Below are 21,669 nucleotides of genomic sequence, written 5' to 3'. Positions count from 1 at the left end.
AAGAGTCTTTCTGTTACTGCCTTTGCTACTTTACTTCTGTTGAAGTAACCATGGTGCAAATTGTTCATCACTGGGTTGTTTTTGTAGATGAAGATTGCAATAAAGAATTGACAGTAAATAAATTGCTTATTTGTCTTTAAATCAATTCAGGTCACTGTCACCATCTGTGATTATACTGATATTCTGCTGTCACTGTTTTTCCCCTTCAAAGCTATTTATTTATGTTTTAAGTTCAGAATTTTAAGTTCATTTGAGTTCATTGTAAAATGCTGTGGGGTTTGGGGAGGAAACTAGGTTAGAGAATCAATTTGTTGACTGAATTAAAAAAACAAAACAAAACAAAAAACAACAACCAAAACCAAACAACCAGATAACCCCTACAGTTTAGACATATCCAGCATGCTAGCTATGTGTCTTTAAAATAGAGTGCTCACATAGATATATATTCAAGAGCCATGGTTTACTCTGAAAAAAGTGAGACCTAAAATCAAGTCACAGACATTCAGAGTAGTCCTTTTAATCTACAAGGGCTGGGTGGGTAAATCTCCTTTCTGGGATCCAGAAAACCTTTCATAACTTTGTTACAGTACTTATCTGAACTAGTGCTACAGCTCCAAGATGGCTTGCCTGCCCTCAGAATCTCTCAGTAAAACCACTGTGTACTAACCAACCCATCTTCATGTAGACATACCCTGACAGGCTTCAGTCCCAGCTTCTTCATTTCTGTGCTTTCTGCCCAAACTCTCCTTGGAGAGACCTGGACAGCATTCAGGTGGAGATCTAGGTATTTTTATTCCTTGATCCTTGGGAGACCACGGGAATCAGTCTTTGCTCCATCATGGCAAGGAACAGGGAGTGCCCTTGAAGGGGTAGAAGGGTCAGAAACCCGAATCTGAAGCCAGAAGTTCTCATGCTTGTATCAGTGCAGAATGATAGGCAGATTTAATTGTAACCACCAGTGGGCTGAGGCCATCATAATTAAGCTTATAATTTACTCTCTTAAGGTTTTGTTTGTGGTAAATCAACTTACTGTTAAACACAGTATGGAGTATGCTGACTTGGACAGGAGAATCTAAACAATACCCCCATCCCCATGAAGTACGTGTGATGTAAATTTGTGACAACATTTGTAAGCATGAGTGGTTAAAAAGCTGAAAAAGTGCATATATTTTAAATAATTTGGTTTTTAGCCAGTGTGTATGAAATAGTCAGATATGGTATCTGTATCAAAACTGGAGAATTACTGCACTAACATGCTGAGCAAGATGTACAGGTGAGTTTGAGTTCATCAGGTGGGAAGCACATTTTTAAAGCAAAGTAATGGTCCATTGATAAGAGAGAACCTTTCTCGTGTGAAACAAATAACAAACCTGTAGAGAGAGAAAATCTTAGTCATACTTTGATTAATGGTATTCTCTTTTTGGTGGTTCTGCTTCCCATCGTATGTATTCAGTGTATTTTACCCTCTAGACTAGTTTATCAGCACGACAGTACTCATGCCTGGGTAGAATTGGATCTTCTGTCTTCGCAGTTCTCAAAATTCAGATACATGCAGCATATTAGCATGTCTGTGTTATATGCTGTTTTGATATATGAACATTGTTTGGAATTTCAATACTTAAATGATTGCCTATGTTCAGTTAGTTCTACACTTTTCACCTCTTGTGAAACTTGGTAATTTTTTATTTGATTGCTGTGAAACTTTGTTTGGCAGTAGCGAAATAACTTGTGGTATGTTCTTGATGCTACAATTTGTTTAAAGTCCTGGATAAATACACTCAGGAAAAATATGGGTGTCTTAAATTTATTGCTTAACAGCTTAAGTCACTGACATTGTAGTACTAAGGACCTGCCCAGGCCACAGGGATGGCTCTGACTGAGGGAGGAGTATGGCAGCGTTAATGCTAGCTGTGTGCTCAGGTTTAGATGCGCTGGGCACCATCCAGATAACATGGATTATAGATGAGGATGGATGGGAGTTGTGCTTTATTCTTACCACCATCAGACCCCACCAAACAGCCTTAAATCCCTGAAGGTGTGTTTAGATGAGTATTGAGTTTTGTGATTTTGAGGAAGATGGATGCAATATTCTTAAAATAGCAGACTTCACTAGTGAAATGTCCTGTGGCATTCTAGGATGTAGTGCAAAGAAAAGATATAAAACTACGCTGCCAGACCTTAAATTATATATCTATAGAAAGAAAATATGACTTATATTCAGCTTTGTCACTAGGTATTGAGTGAAAATTGTTTCTTCCTGCCAGTTTTAAAGATTTGTTCACTTTGAAAGATATTTTATTTCCTACTTTCAAAAAGAGGTAATGAATATGGGCTTATTTTCATCAGTCAGGTCATATGAACAGAAGTTGCTGCTTTTGTGGTATCTGCTTGAAGGCAATAGGAGTGAAGTACAGAATTATTTTTGGAGGATTCTCCCAGCTATTAGAATTGCTTTTTGAAGTAATGGAGGTTGGTTATTGAAGCTTTAAAACAGACCTTTGCAGTAGACATTGCTGGTCAAATATTAGTACTATTTTCCCTTTCCATGGGTATTCTTGTTATCCAGCTATTTCAGTGGGTGTTATAGAATGTGGAAAGAAAATGATCCTTGAAGAAATACTACTTGTAAAAGATTACTGGTACTTTAACAGTTTGCTGCAAAGAAGTGTGCACTGTACATTCGATGTAGTAATTTAAAAGAATGAAATATTGATGATTCAGCTTTGTGTTAGTAACAAATTGTTCAGAGTTAGTACGTAATATGAAAACATAACCTGATCTTGAACCCCTTCTGGTTATGAAAAATCACTTAGTGCTTGATATTAGAGCAGTTCGTGCTAGTAATTAATACAGTCTGCAGAGAACACTTGCGGGTTCAGGCTTTCTGCAGTCAAAAGATGATCTGCCAAACCTGTGCAGCTTTAGTTACATAACTGCTTTTTCTTGCTTTGAATTATGCATATGTCCTCACTGCTTTGCCAGCGATCTGTGGTTTTTTTTTTTCTACCAGTGCGACTGTAAGACAGGCTCTGCCTTACCTCACATGTGTGAATGTAATTAGGCAGAATGATCCCCGTGACTCTCAAATATCTGATTAATCTATTTTAATAACATTCTTCTTGCCTTCTCTACTTTCAATTTTTTTTTCTGTTGTCTGTTTTCATTTTGTTTACACCATGATTGTTCTAGATAAGCCTTGCTATGTTTTGATTATATATGTCTTTTTTCTTCCTCCCGTGTCTTTTTGACCAAGATTCACTTTCCATACTTGCATAAGGCTGCATTTCGATGTGTCCTAAGCTTTTCCACTGGAGATTGCCCTGGCACACCATGCGGCCCTGGATGAGTTAGGTATTCTGCCTGTACCTCCTGTTCCTTGGCTGTGTTTTGGTGCTTGGACTGTTGCTCTTGGAACTACAGGTGCCTTCAAGATTTTGTTTCATTTAATTATTGATATCTTACTGATATCATCTTAGGGACCAAAGGCATGAAGACTTATGGGAAAAAAAACCTTGTGCTGTTACCAGTTACACTCTGAAATCAGTGTGTCTGAAAGCACATTGGAGAGATGTGAATTCCTTTGTCTTGTCTTTTGCCTTGTGTCTTCACCTTTCTTGTTTGGAGGAGAATATAGGAAGCCAAACAACTGAGTTTCCAAGAATATAGTATCAAGCATCACCTCCCCTTGCCCTCCCTGTCTCACTTAGCATGCTTCAAAGCTGATTTTCTTTTTAATCAAGAAGCTGCTTGGTCTACGTGTTTTCAACAAAGTTGATGCCTCCAGGAATAAGATGTTCCTTTTGAATCTGGAACATCACCTATTTTGGGATTTATTATGTACGCAAGAGAAAAGCCTTATACCCAAAACCCCTTGCTTCTTCCTTTCTACATTTTAGTAATTAGACAATGTCATGCTGGATAGAAAATAGAGAGTACTGATATGCAAGTAAAATGGGTGGTATGAATGCAGCCTGCTAAACCTCCAGCAATCTTGATAAAATCTATGGAAAAAAAATGTTTGTTTGTGGTCTACAAAAGCATTCATTTGGCACACTGTTGCCAAAGAGGATACTGGTACAGGGGCTTTGACACAAGACATAGTCTCTGTCCAAATAATCCCTGCAGGCTGGAGAACGTGCTTTAGAGTTGCTCAGGATTAATGTGTCTGTGGCAATTTCTCAGAGGAGAAAAAGTTAGTTGTGATGTGCTGGTTTTGAACTGTTTACCTATATGCACATTCACAACATGCTTGTCTTCCTCTCTGCCTTTGCCCTTCAATAACAAAATCTAGAGATCTTGGGTTTTCCAGACAGAACAGCCTGGGTGCATCTGCCCATTATGTATTAGTGGGACAGAGTCCTCCAGCTCCCTGATGCTTCAGAGGCAAAAGGCACACCTACTATACGCATGCACAAGTCTGTGAATGTTTGTATGACCAATGCATTTCCAGCTTCTGTCACTGGCCAGAAGCCCTTCTGTCTCTGCATTTATGAATATTGCATTAATGATATGTTATGCAGCTCTTGCTTACATCCATTCTGGGTAGAAGATGAGACATGGCAGCTCTTGGTGATTAGAAGAGCAGCTGTCAGTTCCTATTCATCTCTTAATATCCATGCTATAAATAACTGCAAATGTTTGTACGTAGGTCTATATTTCTAGATTTTATTCTGTGTGTAAAAATTATGCCAACTCATATTATTTAAATATTCAGATTTGCTGTAGGAAGGTGTACAGTGAGAGGGAGAATAACCATGTATTAATGCTAGGAACTGATGAAATCTCTCTCCATTTTATCCAAATACAGTACATCTGACCTAATCAAGCTTTATTTCCTGTGGGCTGGTGTCCTTCATTTTTATCATACCCAGTGCCATATACTCAGATTCACAGTATATTCCTAGAACAGACCCATGGGGCAAGAGGCAGATGGTGTGTGCTGTGGCTGGCCCAGAGCTGTGCAATGCTGGTTGTGTGTCCACTGTCAAGAAGGCTGCATGACCACTGACTTGAGCCTGCTTCTTCCTTCTGTAAGGCTGGGAATATCGATGTCTCTAGCTGTCAATTTTCATGTAGACACTGGGAAATTAACTTTGGATCCTTACCTCTTTTTAGAATGATTAATTTAAAATTGGCTTGAAAAGTTAAATATTCAACAGCACAATTAAATCAACTCCTCATTGTGTGCCCTTTTTTTTTTTTTTGGAGTGGGGATAGGAGTTGTTTTGGAGCTTTTTTGTTTTGAAAATTGGAGTAAAGATGTGATATAGAGATCATGCATCCTTGGCATTAAAAACTGAATTAATAAAATATGAAGAACTCAGGCTCATTTAAATGTCTGGGTTTTTTTAAAAAAAAATCCTTTAGCTTAAACAATGTGCATCTTAAAATTGTGATCTCACAGTGCTGCTGTATTTCATGGAAACACAACTCAATTATTAACACAAAGTAATTCTTGTTATGGTCTGAACAAATTTGTTTTCTGTGATGGAAGTTTAATGTTGAAATCTTGCGTGTGTCTGCCCGTTCACAATTCATATACATTTCATCATAAGCTTCTTTAAATTGATTAGTTTTCAGCGCCCATAAAGTGTTCAGAAAAGTAGAGGAATTAGTCTATTTTAAAATTTTCTAGATGTAAACCTTGGAGAAGTTTTGAGGTGGTAAAATACAACCAAGTTTAGGGATAGTAGGATCTTAGGGGAGAAAGAAAACTATAACCTTTCATAGCTTCTTTTTAATAAAGTCAGATGACTTTTGCCATCTATTCAATAATTTGTGCATTGCATTGATTATTTATGCCCAGCAAATTGACTGTTGTGCGGTGGTTCAATGGTGCTCTTTAAATAGAGTGAGAGAGTACATAACATGCAGTACTAGCTAAAACAGCATTTAGTGTTTCTTCCTATGACCATAATCTAGAAAACAATCATATTTTTTACTTTCTCAGGAAGCAATATTTTGGTTTATTTTCCCTCCATTTTTTTTTCAAAAAGGACTATCTTTGTTGCTCGTTTCATGGCTACTCACTGTCATGACTACAAGTACTGTGGTGCTACAGATGACAGTGAAATGGGAACGCTCAAGCTCACTGATTTAACGAGGAGCCCAAGAATGGAAATACGTCAAAATCTTCATATGCAGCCAAAGCAGCCTTTTCGGCATCAGCAGCGGGCACTGAGCTTTTGTACATCTTTTAGTTCATCCATGCTGCCAGTGTCTTCCAAACACAGAGGAAAATTTATAAACCTACGTGATAGTGTAAAAAAAAGTCCTACAAAAAGCACAGCAAAAGTAAAAGCTGCTAGTGGTTGGATGTCTGATGGCTCATGTTCTAGTTGTTCTTTAGAAAAGGTATGTATTGCACTAGGTATTTATAGATGTGCATTTTTGATGCAAACTGTAGAAAGTATGTCACACTTTTTTTCTTTCTGTAGTGTTATCCCTGCTATTTCTAGAGACTTTATATAACTTAATTTTCTTTTGTATTTCATAGCTAGAAAACAAAGTAGCAATAATTGAAATTGGGCTAGCAAAAAAATACTGCTCGGTGTCTTCCCATTAAGATTGTTGCACTGTATACAGTATGGGTTTTTACAGTAATTTCTTGAAAGTGAGGAAAGTCTGGTTTGCTTGATTTCTGTTCTCCAAAATATATCTTTTTGAATTTGCTGGTTTAGTTGGTCTTCAGGATGTGTCTGGTGCCCTGATCTAATTTCAGGTTAGCTGGTGTGTTGGTTAAATATGAGAAAATGGGTGTGTTCTTCCTTTTCAAACATCTGAACTTAGTGTTGGATTGGGAGGCACTAGTTTTAACTGATCACTTAAAGGCATTATTATCTAGCTTTTTTAAGCATGCCACTTAAATGATTTTTTTTTTTATATAGATATTAAAGTCCATCCTAACACTTAAAAAAAATTACTTGATTTTTATCATACTGTTGTAACAGGATGGCTTTTTGTTGTAGGTGTTAACACATTTATTTAGGCTGACAGATTTTGTTAAAGTGAGTTGTTCAAGTCATGCATTCCTGTATATAATGGTCTATCATAATTGTGTGCTATAGTTCATATATATTCAAAACAAGGTTTTTAATTGGCCCACTACTTTCTTTGTAGTTAGATTTATTTGTGTCCATTTAAACCAGGATCATTAAATGCTTTAGCCAGACATCTTTAAATAAAGTTATTCTGAGGATAAACTTTTGTTTTTCAGAGTACTTCAGTGTATTTTTTTGAGAATTCCTAAAAATTACAAGTGTTTCTTGAAAATTCCTGGGAAGTGGAACATTGAAAGCGATACTCTGGGCTATTGGAGCTTATTCAGCTGCTCACACAGATACCTGTATCATATGATAATTTTCAGACTGATTATGTGCCATACTAAAATAAAATTAGCATTCCTCTATTATAAGGAAGTTCCAGGTCTTCTTTCTCTGGTGATTAAAAATCTTTTAATTTCTTGGATTGTCCTTCCTTGTGGTAGCCATGGTGCCTGCTTCAGTTCACTGTATTCCATGAAACATTCAAGTGAAGACAGTCTTATCTTCATTTGGATTTGCACATCCTTTGAAAGTGGTTGCCAGTGTTGTCACCTCTTTCTTCACCCACATGGTAGCGGAGGAGACTCAGCAGGAACAATGCCAGGATGCTTGGAGGAGCAGGGAGCAGCTTTTAAGAGACAACGAATAGTAAACCAACAGCACAAAGGGAAAATACAATGATAGTACAAATAGCTTGTGAGACTGGAACCTGAGAGAATTGAAGGACTTTGAACAGTGTCAGTTTTAAAATAACAAGGATAAAAATTGGAACCGGTTGGAAGGGTTCTTGAAGCATTTGGGAGTGAGAAGCCCAGAGAGATGTGGGAGTTAGGAATTGAGAAAAGGAAGGAAGCAGGAAAATAAAGCTGCCATTTGGTGCAAAGAGAGGGGTGCAGATTGTTTGGCCCATAAGGAAATCAACTGCAACTTGGTCAGTTATTTTGCCAAGTGAAAGAGCAGGAAAGTGTATGGTCAGTATCTAAGAGTAAGTTCAGTTTGGTTTTAGCCTTCTCTTATTGCAGGAGTTGTAAGTGTAAAGCTGGAATTTTCCTGACATGCTAAATGCTTAGCTATTCAGCCTTAACGTTGTGTTATATATTTGTAATATGTGTATATCTGAAATTTTGATTAAGTGGATTTTTACTGTGTATACACGGGAAGCTGCTTACTTTGGAACGAGGCAGACCTGAAGGGGTGGCTTATTTTTTGCATCTGTAGGGGTGAGTGATTGCTTAAGCTATTTAATTTGATCTGTCCTCTTAAAGGTTGCATCATTCTTCCAGTATCTGGAGGTTTATTGCACTGAGCATTTCCTGCATCCTTTGCAAAATGCATATTACCATTTTTCTAGACCAGTTGAGATTCTTGCCCACCCTCCTTTTTTTAACACTTGAAAGATTGTGCTGTTGTTCATAGATGTAGGGATGTTTAAATGACATCAGTCATCATCTTTCAAGATATCACATATATCTTGTTCTTACATCTTTCAATAACTGCAGCTTTTTTCACCAGCTGTTCATTTTGGGTAGATTGACTTTGAGCTGAAAAAACCCTATAGAAATACCATATATGCATTTAATAAAAGTTGCTGCTCTTGGGCTGTTTCAGGTTTCTTTAATATTTGCTTTTAGTCTTTAATTTGGTGTATGGTGTTGGTGTAGGGTACCTTGTTTTTTAAAAGAACTCAAACTTTAAAAGTATGTTTAATACTGTTATGTTCTGGGGTTTTGGTTCATTTTCAGGATTTAGTATTTTCTTTTGTCATTATGCTTACTTATATTTAAGGATCACAAGAATGTCTTGGAACAACTAAGTTGCAAGAGCTTTGATCTGCTGTTCAGCTTGTAATTTTGATGATAGTTGCCAGTAGTTTATGTTGCTGACAGCTTGTTGACAACCAGTATGTTAACATCTCAAAATGATTTGAGTCAATGTTTTGCTCAAAATGCCATTTGTAATCTTTTTCCCTTGCAGCTTATGTGCCAGTAGCTTTCCTGGTTATTATTTTAATGAAAATTCCTGAGACCAAAATTCTACTAGTCTGATCGTGTATGGTAAACCTGTATGAAGATCTTTGAGAGGTGGATTGGATCTGTTTTAGGATCTTCAGCCCATTTGACTGAAAGATTTTCTTTGATTTTTGCCCGGTTTAGAAACCTTAATGTACTTCTGTTTTTTTCCCTTTATCAAAGAGGAATATTAACTTGGTGCAGTGCTATCAACTTTAGCCACTGTTTCCCTTCTTTTGTACACTGTTGTATAATGGTGAAGGGCTTCTGTTGTGAAACCAGCCCACAAAAAGCCTCACTCTGTCCATTGGCATGAACAGGTTTTCTCTTGGACCCCAAAGTCTCAATGCTCTGTACTGCAAGGTGAGTCACTTGGTATGAATAAGCAACCTGGATATGCCTTACTACTTTGTGTTCTTTGACGTTAGCACATTGCTGGGGATGCACTGCTGTATACAGCATGGTTAAAGGTAGTTGGTTGTCTTCAGTTTTAGTTATAGTCTCCAAATCCATATGCTATTTCAGATTTTTTTTTAAAGCTGTTAAATTTGAATCTTGTTTGTTTTAAAAAGTTTTTCTAGTTTTTGTTATTTTTGACATTTTGTCGGTGATTTTTAGCCCACAGAAGCTGTTCCTTCCTCTCCTCCCATTGTCCCTGTGATCCCTGTCCCACCAGTCCCTGCTGAGACCACTGTCATCCCATCCACCATACCACAGGTTTTTATTCTTTTTTTTGTTAAATTTGTTCAACTTTTATTTATTCAATCTATTTCATTGCTTTGTTTAAATTCACCTTTTGGTACTCTCACAGCTTTGAGTTGAACTGTGAAATAGCTGAATTAGTAATACACTAGTTTGATCCTAATTTTTCTTTGTTTTATAGCAGCTTTTAGTCCATTTAAAATATCTATATTTTCATATGGAAGTGTATTAGTAAGGTGTGATATAGCTAAAGAAAAAACCTTAAAAGAATGGAAAGAAGCAATAGGATATTTTGTGTTCAATAATTTTAGAGTCATTTCATCCTTACTAAAGCATTATTGCCTCATTTATTTATTTATAGAAAAAATGTTTCTCATCTCATATACCAATACATAATATATGTCTTTCATCGATTGCACTTGCATGACATTTCTTATGTTCTCTGACCATTTGCTGGTATTAGTGTCGTTTGGGGCATTTAGAATACAGAAGGGTTTTTTTGGGGGATTTTTTTACCCCTCTGTTCCTAACATATTTGGCTCATAAAATGTGCTTCCCTTCTGGACCTTCAACCTTTAGGTCACGTAATGTCAACACACAGGGGAAAAAAAAACCCAAAACAAACCAACAAACAACCCTGTCAAGACAAGTGAAAGTAAACATGAGTTAACATTAATATCTTGCATATAACTCGAAATATGTGATTTAGGATAGGTAGCAGTTATATTTTTGCATATAGAATGGTATTCTGCTTTTATTTTTTTGTAACTTTCAGTGCAAAAATCTGAAATGAAGAGTGCCTGCCTTCTGAAAAGATGGGCCACTTTTTGGAATTGTTTGGTGACAGATATTTATTAACTTTAAAAGGGAATTGAGCTATCCAGAATAATACTAGGATATTTTTGTAGTATTACACATCAATGTTTTTTTTGCTTAATGTCTGCTTTCAAACTATGTGGCTAAACTCACAACAGTTAGTGTAGTCTTTTTTTATCTCTGCTACACTGTTAAATTTTACATAATCCAGTAATTATCAAAAGTTTTTCCACTTGATTATTTTATTGTGCAGTTTCTAGTGGGTGTGCATTTACATGAATCTGTCACCCTTACTTTTCCCAACAGGCAGACCAGAGATTTTGTTAGTTTAAGAAATATTTACTTATAGAGAGATTCTGCCCACATTAGGATTTGAGGCAGACTGTTGCAAGCAGTGGACTTCTATTGTCAGCCTTGATGGATAAAGATAACTGAGTCTCCAGTAGCATTTACTTTCAGGGAATTGCCAATAGGCTAAACTTAATTTAAAATAAAATAATCAGTGCCATATGTATTTATATGTTCTTTGACTGCCTTTCTGTGACAGTATTTCTGTCCATTGATGATGCTGAATTACAAGCAGAAGAGTAAGAGTTGAGCGGTTTGTGCCTCTGTCTTCTGAGTGCATACAAGTGTCTACAGGAGTTAGCTATGTAATTCTGCATCATTTGTGATTCCAAGCAATTAGAAAATACCACAGAAAGTTCTAATCAATTTTGGATTTGGCAGATGCATTTTTGTGCAATAGATACTCTCTATTTTGTTAATCACTTTACCCCTTAGGCAAGTCCTTAGTCGGCTTGTAAACAAACTTGTCGAATGTCTTTTAAATATCTGAACAAGCCCTGGCACAGAAGTTTGAAAGTGTTAGGTAATTTAGAGAACTCTTGCAAAACAAACTGAAATACTGGTCTTCCTTCCAAAGACATTTGATGTTTTGAGATAGATGTTGCCCTTTGTCTTTGCAGTGTCTGGGCATACCTTTGGAATGCCTGGCACAAAGCTTTTCTCCTTCCTGCTTGGAAGTGATGGTAAATTATTGCTTCTTGATGGAGAATTCAGATAAATGTGAAAGGACTATTAGGAACCATCTTTTAATTTAGGAAGGTGTTGGCTAGTTTGTGTCTCATACTGCTCACATAGAAACCTCAGCTACTAATAGCAATTTGCTTTTAGCTAGTCTTCCTCTTTTTTTTTAAAGACAGTAAAAGAATACCACTTGTCAACCTGAAGAAAATGATTCACGGGAAACCAGCTTTCTCTGGCACTGCTTTTGTTGAATATACTTGGATATTACAGAATCCTAATATTAATTAAAATAAATTCCAAAATTGAGTAAAATGTAAATAACGTAACTGAACTTTCAAAATTAATCCTAGTTTTTTTTTCTGTTTATAAATCTAAAATATTTTCATAGTTGATACACAAATATAAAATAAATGTATGTATGCTGGTCTCTTGTAGATCAAGTGGAGATTAGACTCCTAATGCCTCATATTCAGTCAGTTTCTTTTTAATGCAGTGTATTGTTTTGTTTTCTTTTTCTTAAAAGTGTGTTAATTGTAAAGCTCTTACAGAGATGGTGATGCATAATTTAATTGATGGGTACAGGATCTTATTTTTAATTTAATCTTATTTTAATAGAACTTGCACTTGAATAAGAAGCAGAAATTGCAATGTAACTTAATAGCAGAAAATGGTTGTGAGGGATAGCATTGTTTGTCAGAGATTTTTATCATGATAATAATAACTGGTACTCGATTTCTGTACTGCATAAAGTGTGCCCATGCTTCTACTGAGAGAATTGCTGGGTGATAAAGGTGTTTGACGGCATCTTGACAGAGCCATAAGTGTCATCCTTTTTGTTTCTTTTTTTTAATAGTCTACTCTGTTACCTTGCATAGATACCACCTGGTTTTAGTACTTATTAAATGATACAGGCCTAATTTCTGACACAGCAACCTGATAGCAGATTCATGACTCCTGTCTAGTGATGGTAGATTATTCATCTCGGTCTTTCATAAGGAACTTCTGAGTCATTGCTTAGTTCCTAGCTTCTGGAAACTTTTAAAAATTATGAATTCTTCAGAAGTATGCTGTTGTCATGGTAATGAAACTAAAATGCAGAATATGAATAGGTTAATGTAATTGTCCTGTAGGTCTTAGGTTTATCTTTGAATGAGTTTAATACTACCTTCTATTGCAGCCTGTTAAACTGTCCCTAAATTTACTTCCATGCACACATAAGAGATTAAAAAAAAAGTCTTAAGTTTAAAGATAATGGATTTTTGTACATATTTAAAAAAAATCTCAGCTTTATTAAAGCTGTAAGGAAATTTTGTGCCACTGAGTTTGTAGGTCCCATTGAACTTAATGCATCAACAGTATTTGTAGTCTGTACACTTTTTTTGTTTGTTCTCAGGGCAGGCTAGGTACTGCCTATTTTAAAGGCAGATAATTGATGCAAAAATAGGAAATCTGTTTATTTGGACGTATTTCAGATAAATGTCACTAGTCTGTACAGATTTTCTTTCAGTTGAAACCACATTTTTCACAGAAAAATTCTCAGTAACATCAGAGAGTAAAAGTGTTAGCTTATTCTACCAGTTTCTGGCTAGCAAGAATGCTATACTATTTCATATTTCTGTAGCAATAATCCCTGCTTATGGCTTGTGAATCTGTAACAATGTTCTGATGGAATCACATGCTGCTGGGCGGTGGATTAACGTCTGCTGTGAATTTGCTTTCACAAGTCAGTTTTGTAGATCCTTTCTTCCATAAGTTTGCATTTCTGTAAGTTTCCATTTTGCAGGTTGAAGAGGGGAGTGGAAAAAAAAGTGTTCCTGGTAGGAAGAAAGAGAAGTCAAATCCACCAAAATTTGGTTTTAAGATATTGGCTGGTAAAGCAATTTCTGAATGTCATACTACAAGTATTAGGGTAACTGACATCATGTCAGGTGATTGCATGACTCAGTTGTTCTTTTGAAAAACAAGGTAATAAATGGCAGAACTTGTATATAAAATATGAGCTCAGAGTTCTGGAAGAGTGTGGTTTTGTAGCATGAAAGCAATTTGTTCAGGGTAGAAAAAAGTGTGTCAGAAGGTGAATTTTTGAGATTCTGAAGCTGAGGCTACCTTTTAGTAGAACTTTGAGAAACAGCAGATTAAATGTTTTATAATTATCATTAGTACTGCTTTCTCTTATGCTGTATAATTTTTTAATTCTTTTGTTAAAGGCAAATCCCCCTCCAGTGCTGGTGAATACAGATTCTTTGGAGACTCCAACATACGTAAGCCTACATTTGCTTTCAGTTATAACTTCAGATAATGTTTTATGTATGTGGTTGTGTAGGTCTGTTGTTACTGTTTAATAAAACCTATTTTACCTCTTCGAAGGTGCTCGATTTCATCAGCTGTCCTGATGGTTATTTGAAGTCTTTACATAGCTATTTCATGAAAAAAAAAAGTTGTATATTGCAGGTGAAAGGTTCTGAGTACCACTATGTGACAGTGCAAAACATGGTTCTTTGAGGTTCCAGAGGTTCAGTGTTCAGAGAACAATCTGTTTCTTCAACTGTGCAGACAGACGCTTTAATATTTAATGTGCTATTTCCGTTGCACTTTGCATAAAAACACTTCTTCATGCAGTGGCTATACTTAAGATTTTAGTGCTCTAAATGCTCATAAAAATGTGTTTTGAAACATTAAGGTAATAAGTGCCGTTATGTGGAGGCTAAAATTTGTGTTTGGCAGTGTGTGTTTTGTGATAGGAATACCACTGGCAGATAGAGACTTTGGGATGTATGTAAGTTTGGCATAGGTTTCAGGTCTGAATTTTCCTCCTGTACCTTCCTCCTACAGTTACTTACGTATCCCACTTGCTTGTTGTTTTACTGAACAGTGTTAATGCCTGTACTAGTTGTTTTATATTGTGTTTATTCTAAGTACTGGTATTGGCAAGTAAAGAGTAAATCTTGTCCTTGTCAAAAAGCGTTCATAACTTAGCAGCTTTGCTAGAAAGCAGCTAGAAAGACAGACAAAAGCATGAATTAACAGTTTAAGCAGAAGACAGAAGGTTAGTACAGTGACATAATTGGCTCATAAATGAGTACCGAGCAATAATGATGCCTCCAACTAAAAGATCAGAGCAGTAGCCTGCGGTGTGTGGCCCTTTTATTGATGTGATGCAGATACTGTTTAGAAATACTGAAGGTAAGGTGTCTCCCTGCACACACAAACTAAACCAAGATGAAAAATGATTAATAAATATGTATTCCCATTTCAGAAGGCCCCATCTGATAGAGGCATGTGGAGGACAGTAGATAGTAGAAACAGGAAGAGAAAATAGCATTAACAGAACAAACTGGCACTCAAAATTATAAGCCATCTAAATTAGCAGTTTGTAGTGAACGTAAAACAAACAAGCCCATAACTGTCTATAATCTAACCTGCTCTGTAAGCATAGGAAATTGGGTAAAGGAATCCCCTTCTAGGTCCCTGAGTAGCTAATCTACAAAAACCTTGACTATTAAAATTTTTCTGTTGAAAGAAGAAAAAAGGCAAAATATGAATCTAGAAAGTCATCAAGGAACAAATGGTCAAGAACACAGCTCTTGTTATCTGCATCATAAAACTGCTGAGGAAGTATTCCCTCTTAGGACTCAAACTGGGTTGGAAAAAAAACCAGCGAGCATATATTTTATTCTTTGTAAAAGCCCAAGGAAATGCACACAAAATTCAAGTTGGTGGCACATGAAAAGATTAACTATACCAGAGAAAATAACTGTAGTACGGCCAAAAGGCTCTAACCAAATTCTGCTGAACTACTAATAGGTTTTCAGATTCCAAGAAGATTGCTGTGGCATAATTACAGCATTTGTATAGAAACTTCCTTCATCCAGGGGAGGTCCCTGCAAATAAAGCTTGACTTAGTGGATCTAAGAGCAGTTCAAAACTTGCAAAAAGTAGAATAGGACAGTGAATTTTATCCTCTGATGTATCCTTACTCCTGTCTCTGCTAATGGAGGGTTTGTTAGATAAAATCAATTCTAAAGCTTCTGAGCTAAAGCAGAAGACAATATTTGCTCCTCTTTATCTAGATGATATTTTAAAATTGGTTTACAGAGTTTTGCACGTGGAAATAAATAAGAGACTACTTAAATATATTAGGATTGGCTTTGTTTTGCCTAATGGTAATGAATAGGGAAATGATTAATGTCCTTGTTATTTATAAAAAACAAACAAACAAACAAAAAACAGAAGAAGAAAAAAGTGCCACATACTGATCAGTCATAATGAACTATTTCCCAGGTACTGTAATGCTGGATGCCTGGTTTGGTTCAGTTAGCACATGTTGTAGATAATAGCTCAAGGAGTAAGCTACCATAAAAACTTCATCACAGGGCCTTCTTTTGTGTTTGCCTAGAAATAGATACAGTTTCATGTATTCAGAAGGTCAAGACCTCTTTCCTTTTTAATGGAGAAATATCATGTGTTCTTTTCCACTGAACAGACTACTAAGGACATAATCATTTTTGAGGTACTGCACAAAGATGATGATAATAATCTGTTATGTTTGGAATGGACATGGCTTCTATTGTGTTAAGGGGAGATATAATTAGAGATTGAGAAAAAACTGTAGCGAGGGATATATGAGCTTGATATTAGCCTGTGAAAGTTGTGGCATCTCCAGCTTTTGCAGCTTTTAAATATCTTAAATAAACATATGTAGAATGAAGTAGACATGATCTTAATTTTGTTTGGGGTGAATGAAAGTCCCTTTCTTTAGTCTCTGCTGGAGAACTGTACAGATTTTAAAATGCTTTCTTTTATACATATATTTTGTATCTTTATAAAATCTTGAATAGTATGTAACAGAAGACTACCAGATACAGAATATCTTAATAGAAAAGATGCTTTGTAAAATAATAGAATAAATGTTTCATCCTAAAAGGCTTGAAATAGGGAATTGCCTGTAGTCACATGTTGTATATGCTGCTGTAGGTATCTGTGGAGGAAAGAATTTGAGTTCCAAGATATCTTAGTAATGGAAAAAAAAATCTTAATGTTACTTTAATATTAAATATAGTTAAGTATTTCATATTTATTTCTTTTCACTTAATTTAGATATTTCTTCTGTTACTTGATTCTGTGCTAATTCCGTAGGCAGCAAAGAAAGTGGGTATCCTTTCTAACTGAAGAATGACAAGGCTTCTAGTATTCGGGTTTTTCATCTAGCTTTATTAAATATTCTTATAAAGTCTTCTGGTTTTGGTCCTGTTTTAATTTGTTGATCTTTAGTATATCTGTAACATGATAAATAGTAATCTAAACAATTGTTAAATGTTGCTTTAGAAGGGTCTTACCCATTTCTGGTGAGAAATGGTGTAAAGCATCAGTCTTTGATTTTCCTCTGCTCTGTGAGGAACAGCAATTCGAAAATACTGCTCTGTTCTTATATACAATTTCTTCCCTACCCCATGACCCCTTCCTTTTCTTATGTTTCAACTTGCTACATGGCCTGAGGAACATCTGAGAATCTCAAGAGCATTTTTTTGTTTTATGGCAATCAGAAGCAGAGGGCCTCTGCTCTACAGTATCTGTGTAGAACAGTCCGCCCTCTGAAATCTTAACTTTTAAACTCATACAGCAAGAGTGTCTGATTCATGTACAGAGCAGTATGAAAATCACACGTCCCCTCTGAGCTCAGTGGTCACTGTGAATCAGCCGAGATTTGATGGGAGTGAACCTCTAACTGAGCAAACTGTATCATCTAAAGTGTAAAATTCTCTGTAAGTCTCACTCTTCTTTTATTATAGGTCAATGGCACGGATGCAGATTATGAGTATGAAGAAATTACTCTTGAAAGGGTAACATTCTAAATGTCCTTCTGTACTCTGTTTTAGATGGGATTTATGATACGTTAGAATGAAAATTTAACCTCTTGATACTACTAAATGGCAATCCAAAACAATCCTCACTGTTTTTTTTTCTCTAGGTAGATTATTTAGCCTAAAGGAAAAAAAATACACCCAGTTGCTGGAGTAGGAATAGAAGTTTTTATTCATATGCTTGAGCATTAAGAGTAAAATGGGGGAAGGATCTCCCTGGGACATACTGCATTTAATGTTGTTATCTAGGTTTGTAGAGAGTAATAACAAATTATGATTTTGTTTCCTATATTGCCATTTATGAAAGGCTTTTATTTGTACCGTTAAGCTTTAGATTGTGATTCAGGCTTCCACTTGAGATTACAAGTGACACCTTGTCATATGCATTGCTTTGTTAGGTTTACAACATTAAGATCTATCTCAGCTCTCTTTTCTTGAGCTGCACTGTTAACAAAAAGAAAGGGTTGCATTTGATACCTGTGCAGTTCTGGAGGTTACTGAGAGGGTGAAGAGGTCTTGCAGTTGGTAGTAAGGGCAGGCAACCTTTGAAGGGGAAATGTCAGGCTGAATCTCTGCATCTGTGAGGGTATATTACATATGTGACACAAATTTCTTGGGGGCTTCTCTGGGAAAAAATAATTCATCACTAATATTTTAATGAGGAACAAATATTCATATGAATAATCTCAAAGATCTAGCTCACTAGAGAGGGAAGTTTATATCTAGTTTATCAGGCTCACTTCAATGAGAAAGCTGTGGTGTTGGAACTGTATCTCCTACAGTCACACAATGACTTATGTTCTCCTTCTGTGAAAATAAGTATAATTACATCTTACATATGGTTATATGTAGTATACTGCTTAAAGTGTCTTTTAATATTTTTTTTAATCAGTGAAAATTATATGGATTTGATTCTATATTGAATCAAATAGATATACTAGCCTATCTTTTTCCCCCAAAAAGAAATGTGTAAATTTTTTTTCCCCTCTACCTTTAGGGAAATTCAGGACTTGGCTTTAGCATTGCAGGTGGTACAGACAACCCACATATTGGGGATGATTCAAGTATTTTCATTACAAAAATTATAGCCGGGGGTGCAGCTGCACAGGATGGAAGATTACGGTATGATGACTTTCTGTGTTGGGTTGCTAAATGTTTATTATTATATTTTCAAACAGTGGATAGAACACTTTTTGTTACTTTTTTGTTATCATGCTACACTACATTTTAAATAAGTTTTTCTTACAGAAGTATTTTGTAAATAATGAAAAAATGTTTGAGTAGACCAGTTGTGGGGGTTTTTTTTCCAACCAATAAGATCTGCAGTTAAGTGAAATTAAGTGAACTTTATCTTTTCTATTCACTGGTATAAATTGATTATGCCATATGTTCTATAGTCCTTAATAGACAAAGGAAAAGCTTAGGTAGGATAGGTAACTCTTCATTATCCATGTGCAGATTTTCTGATCTGTAAGATAGTTGAGCTTAATAACAGCCCTCTCTTACGCTGTGTTTTAATTTTTCAAAGATACTACATATCTTCAAAAGCAAATTTTTATTTGAATTAATAGAGTACTCCTTCTCCAGTATACCCCATTTCCTTATTTAATTGTGGACTGATACTACTACTTAACTCCTAGTGAGGAAATGTTGGCATATTACTAGATGGTAGCAAGTGATATTTGCAACTTCCCTTGAAGAGTAATGTTTGAAGTTAATAACAAATTGCATTAAGAAATTATTTTTCTAATCCAGAACAGTCTTTAAATAGACTCCTGTATCACTGTGTGGAAAAAAACCCACATCCGATTGTAGGACCGTTTTTTTTCTCTGTTGTCAAGAACTTGCCCTGTCATTTTTGGTGCAAATGCCTGATGCGTTACGGTTTTTAGTCCTAATAAGCTTATTTTAAGGCTTCATTTTAGCTTGTTGGCCATTGTCAGAGGTACATCTGACAGAACATGGTGGCAGGTGAGTCAGGCATTGTACTTAGTGTAATGAGAGCTCAGTGTTACTACAGCAACATGTTAAATGGAGTGGAAGGCCAGCACTTAAATAGCTCGCGTAAAGCAGGAATGGAGGTTGACTTGTTCGTATCATGGCTTAAAACTAGTGTGTTCTCATTGTGTGCCTCCTAGTTTCTGGATTTTTAAACTCTTTCTTATAGCCCTAAACAAAAGGTAGTTTGTATGAAGCTGTCTTCAAAATCCTATTTAAATATGAACACACACAAGACGGTATCCTCTTTGGCTGTGAACAAAATATTCCCGTTAAATGTTTTCTAGTGATCCTTGTTTTATTTTTAAGCACTAGTAATTAATTTTAGAGCATTGTCTTGATTCAGTATAGTTTTGAAGCAAAATCTATGTATCTTAATGTGTTAACATGTATGTTAGTGTATTGTAGATAAAATATTAGGCTCTTAATGTATCCTCTCTGCTATAACGCAACAGCTGAACATGAATGTTGCTATCTCTAGGGTTAACGATTGTATTCTACGAGTAAATGAGGTGGATGTTCGTGATGTGACACATAGCAAAGCAGTTGAAGCATTGAAAGAAGCGGGATCAATTGTACGATTGTATGTCAAAAGAAGAAAACCAGTCACAGAAAAAATAGTGGAAATCAAACTTGTAAAAGGCCCTAAAGGTACGTAGGAAGTACAAAGCTTCTGTTTCACAAAAAGGATAGACTGGATGATAGATTTCTGCATTTATTTTTCAAAATAAAATAGTACCTTGCATATGAAGTTCTAGGAAATGCAGAATAATGAAAAATAAGATAATGGCATCTCAAATGCTCCTGAATTTTCATCCGTGTGTCTTGAAACTGTTCTTGTAGAATGCATTCTTTCAAATAATAAAATTGTGTTTCTGATAGTATTTAGTAATTTTTAAGTATGTTGTAAGTGGGAGTAAAATATTTCATTGAATTACCTAGAAAGGATAAGAAATTAAACAACATTTAGAGAAAGTATTATTTTGTTTTTATATGGGTAAATGTTGGACAATGGTTCTTTAAATATCAGTGGTGATGCTATAGTTGTGCTGTGTGCATCTGTCACAAGACATGAAGTAAAATATTTAGCTTTTGATTTTTCAGAACTTGTGTAAATGTTACATCTTTTCCAGAACTTGCTGGAAAATTGTGGAGTTCACTTTGAAAGGCATCCAGTATTGCTTCAGCCAGAGCCTAATATTTTTTTGTAGATATATATGTAGGTGTGATACAAATAGCATTGTTATTGATGTAATAATCTGAATCTAATGAATGCTAAAAGGTTTCTTGAGTAATGACTTTATCTTCAAGCAGGTCTTGGTTTCAGTATTGCTGGTGGTGTAGGAAATCAGCATATACCTGGAGACAACAGCATCTATGTAACCAAAATCATTGAAGGCGGGGCAGCACATAAAGATGGCAAACTTCAGATTGGAGACAAACTTTTAGCTGTAAGTAAGAGCTGTGTTTTTTTAATGGTCATTCACTTTTAGACCCAGTAAGGGCATGGTTTACTTTGTGGTTAATCTGCCTGCCAGTGGAGTGTTATTTCATAGAAATCGGTAAAAAAATTGATGTAGCCAGGAAATCAATGATAAAAGTTAAATCTGCAGTGTTCAACACCATCTCATCAGGAAATCTGAAATCTGTTCTCAGCACAATTTTCATGCAAAAACTGTATTAATCAGCATGTTTATTTCTGACGCCTGCTATTATTTTTCTGGGATCTGAGTGACAGGATTGTAAACCAGCATACAATGGGACTGTTTCTCTTCTCAAAAAAGAGGAATGGAAAGGAACTCTGTGTACTGGTGAAAGGTGCTAGCCTGTAGTGAAACTGCTGCTTACATTGGATTTCAGTGTTTGTAATGCTTTTGAATAGCTTTTTTTTTTTAAAGCTTAAAATACTTCAAAGTTGAATTTTCTATGCACAAAGTAAAAATAACTTCCGGCTTCCTTAAATTCCATCCACAAATGTAGTTGTCCAGGGCCAGGAATTTCTGAATGAATTTCTGAACTGTAAACTCAACTCTTGTAAGGTGTAATTGCTCCACCCTCCTACCTCTACCAGGCAGTACCTGCTTCTGTAAGAGCTCTGAGTGCATCTCAGTACATGACAGCAGAATGTGTGCTCTATTGCTCTTCGAACAGTAAGAAACTTGACTCTAAATGTGTAGTGCAGAGTTTCCCATTTTCTGTAAAAAGAATTTT

At 35.8% G+C, this 21,669-nt stretch overlaps 1 protein-coding gene across 20 annotated transcripts in view; it reads left to right on the top strand.

Annotated features, from left to right (window-relative positions):
- The window catches only part of DLG1 (discs large MAGUK scaffold protein 1), a 169,517-nt gene that overhangs the window by 90,510 nt on the left and 57,338 nt on the right, over positions 1–21,669 (top strand). For 9 of the 20 annotated variants that reach the window (XM_074833888.1, XM_074833872.1, XM_074833874.1 and 6 more), the window contains 6 exons: positions 9,671–9,769; positions 13,807–13,860; positions 17,389–17,439; positions 18,458–18,582; positions 19,940–20,109; positions 20,773–20,909. In XM_074833888.1, the coding sequence (XP_074689989.1) occupies positions 9,671–9,769; positions 13,807–13,860; positions 17,389–17,439; positions 18,458–18,582; positions 19,940–20,109; positions 20,773–20,909 (636 nt within the window). Of the gene's footprint in view, positions 1–9,670; positions 9,770–13,806; positions 13,861–17,388; positions 17,440–18,457; positions 18,583–19,939; positions 20,110–20,772; positions 20,910–21,669 lie in introns of those variants that run through there. The other 11 variants (XM_074833889.1, XM_074833877.1, XM_074833876.1 and 8 more) reach the window with 3 other exon arrangements.

This window comes from Strix aluco, chromosome 9 (genome assembly GCF_031877795.1).
Source record: "Strix aluco isolate bStrAlu1 chromosome 9, bStrAlu1.hap1, whole genome shotgun sequence".
In the NCBI taxonomy this organism is placed as follows: Eukaryota; Metazoa; Chordata; class Aves; order Strigiformes; family Strigidae; genus Strix; species Strix aluco.
This window is presented reverse-complemented; position numbering and strand designations above follow the sequence as displayed.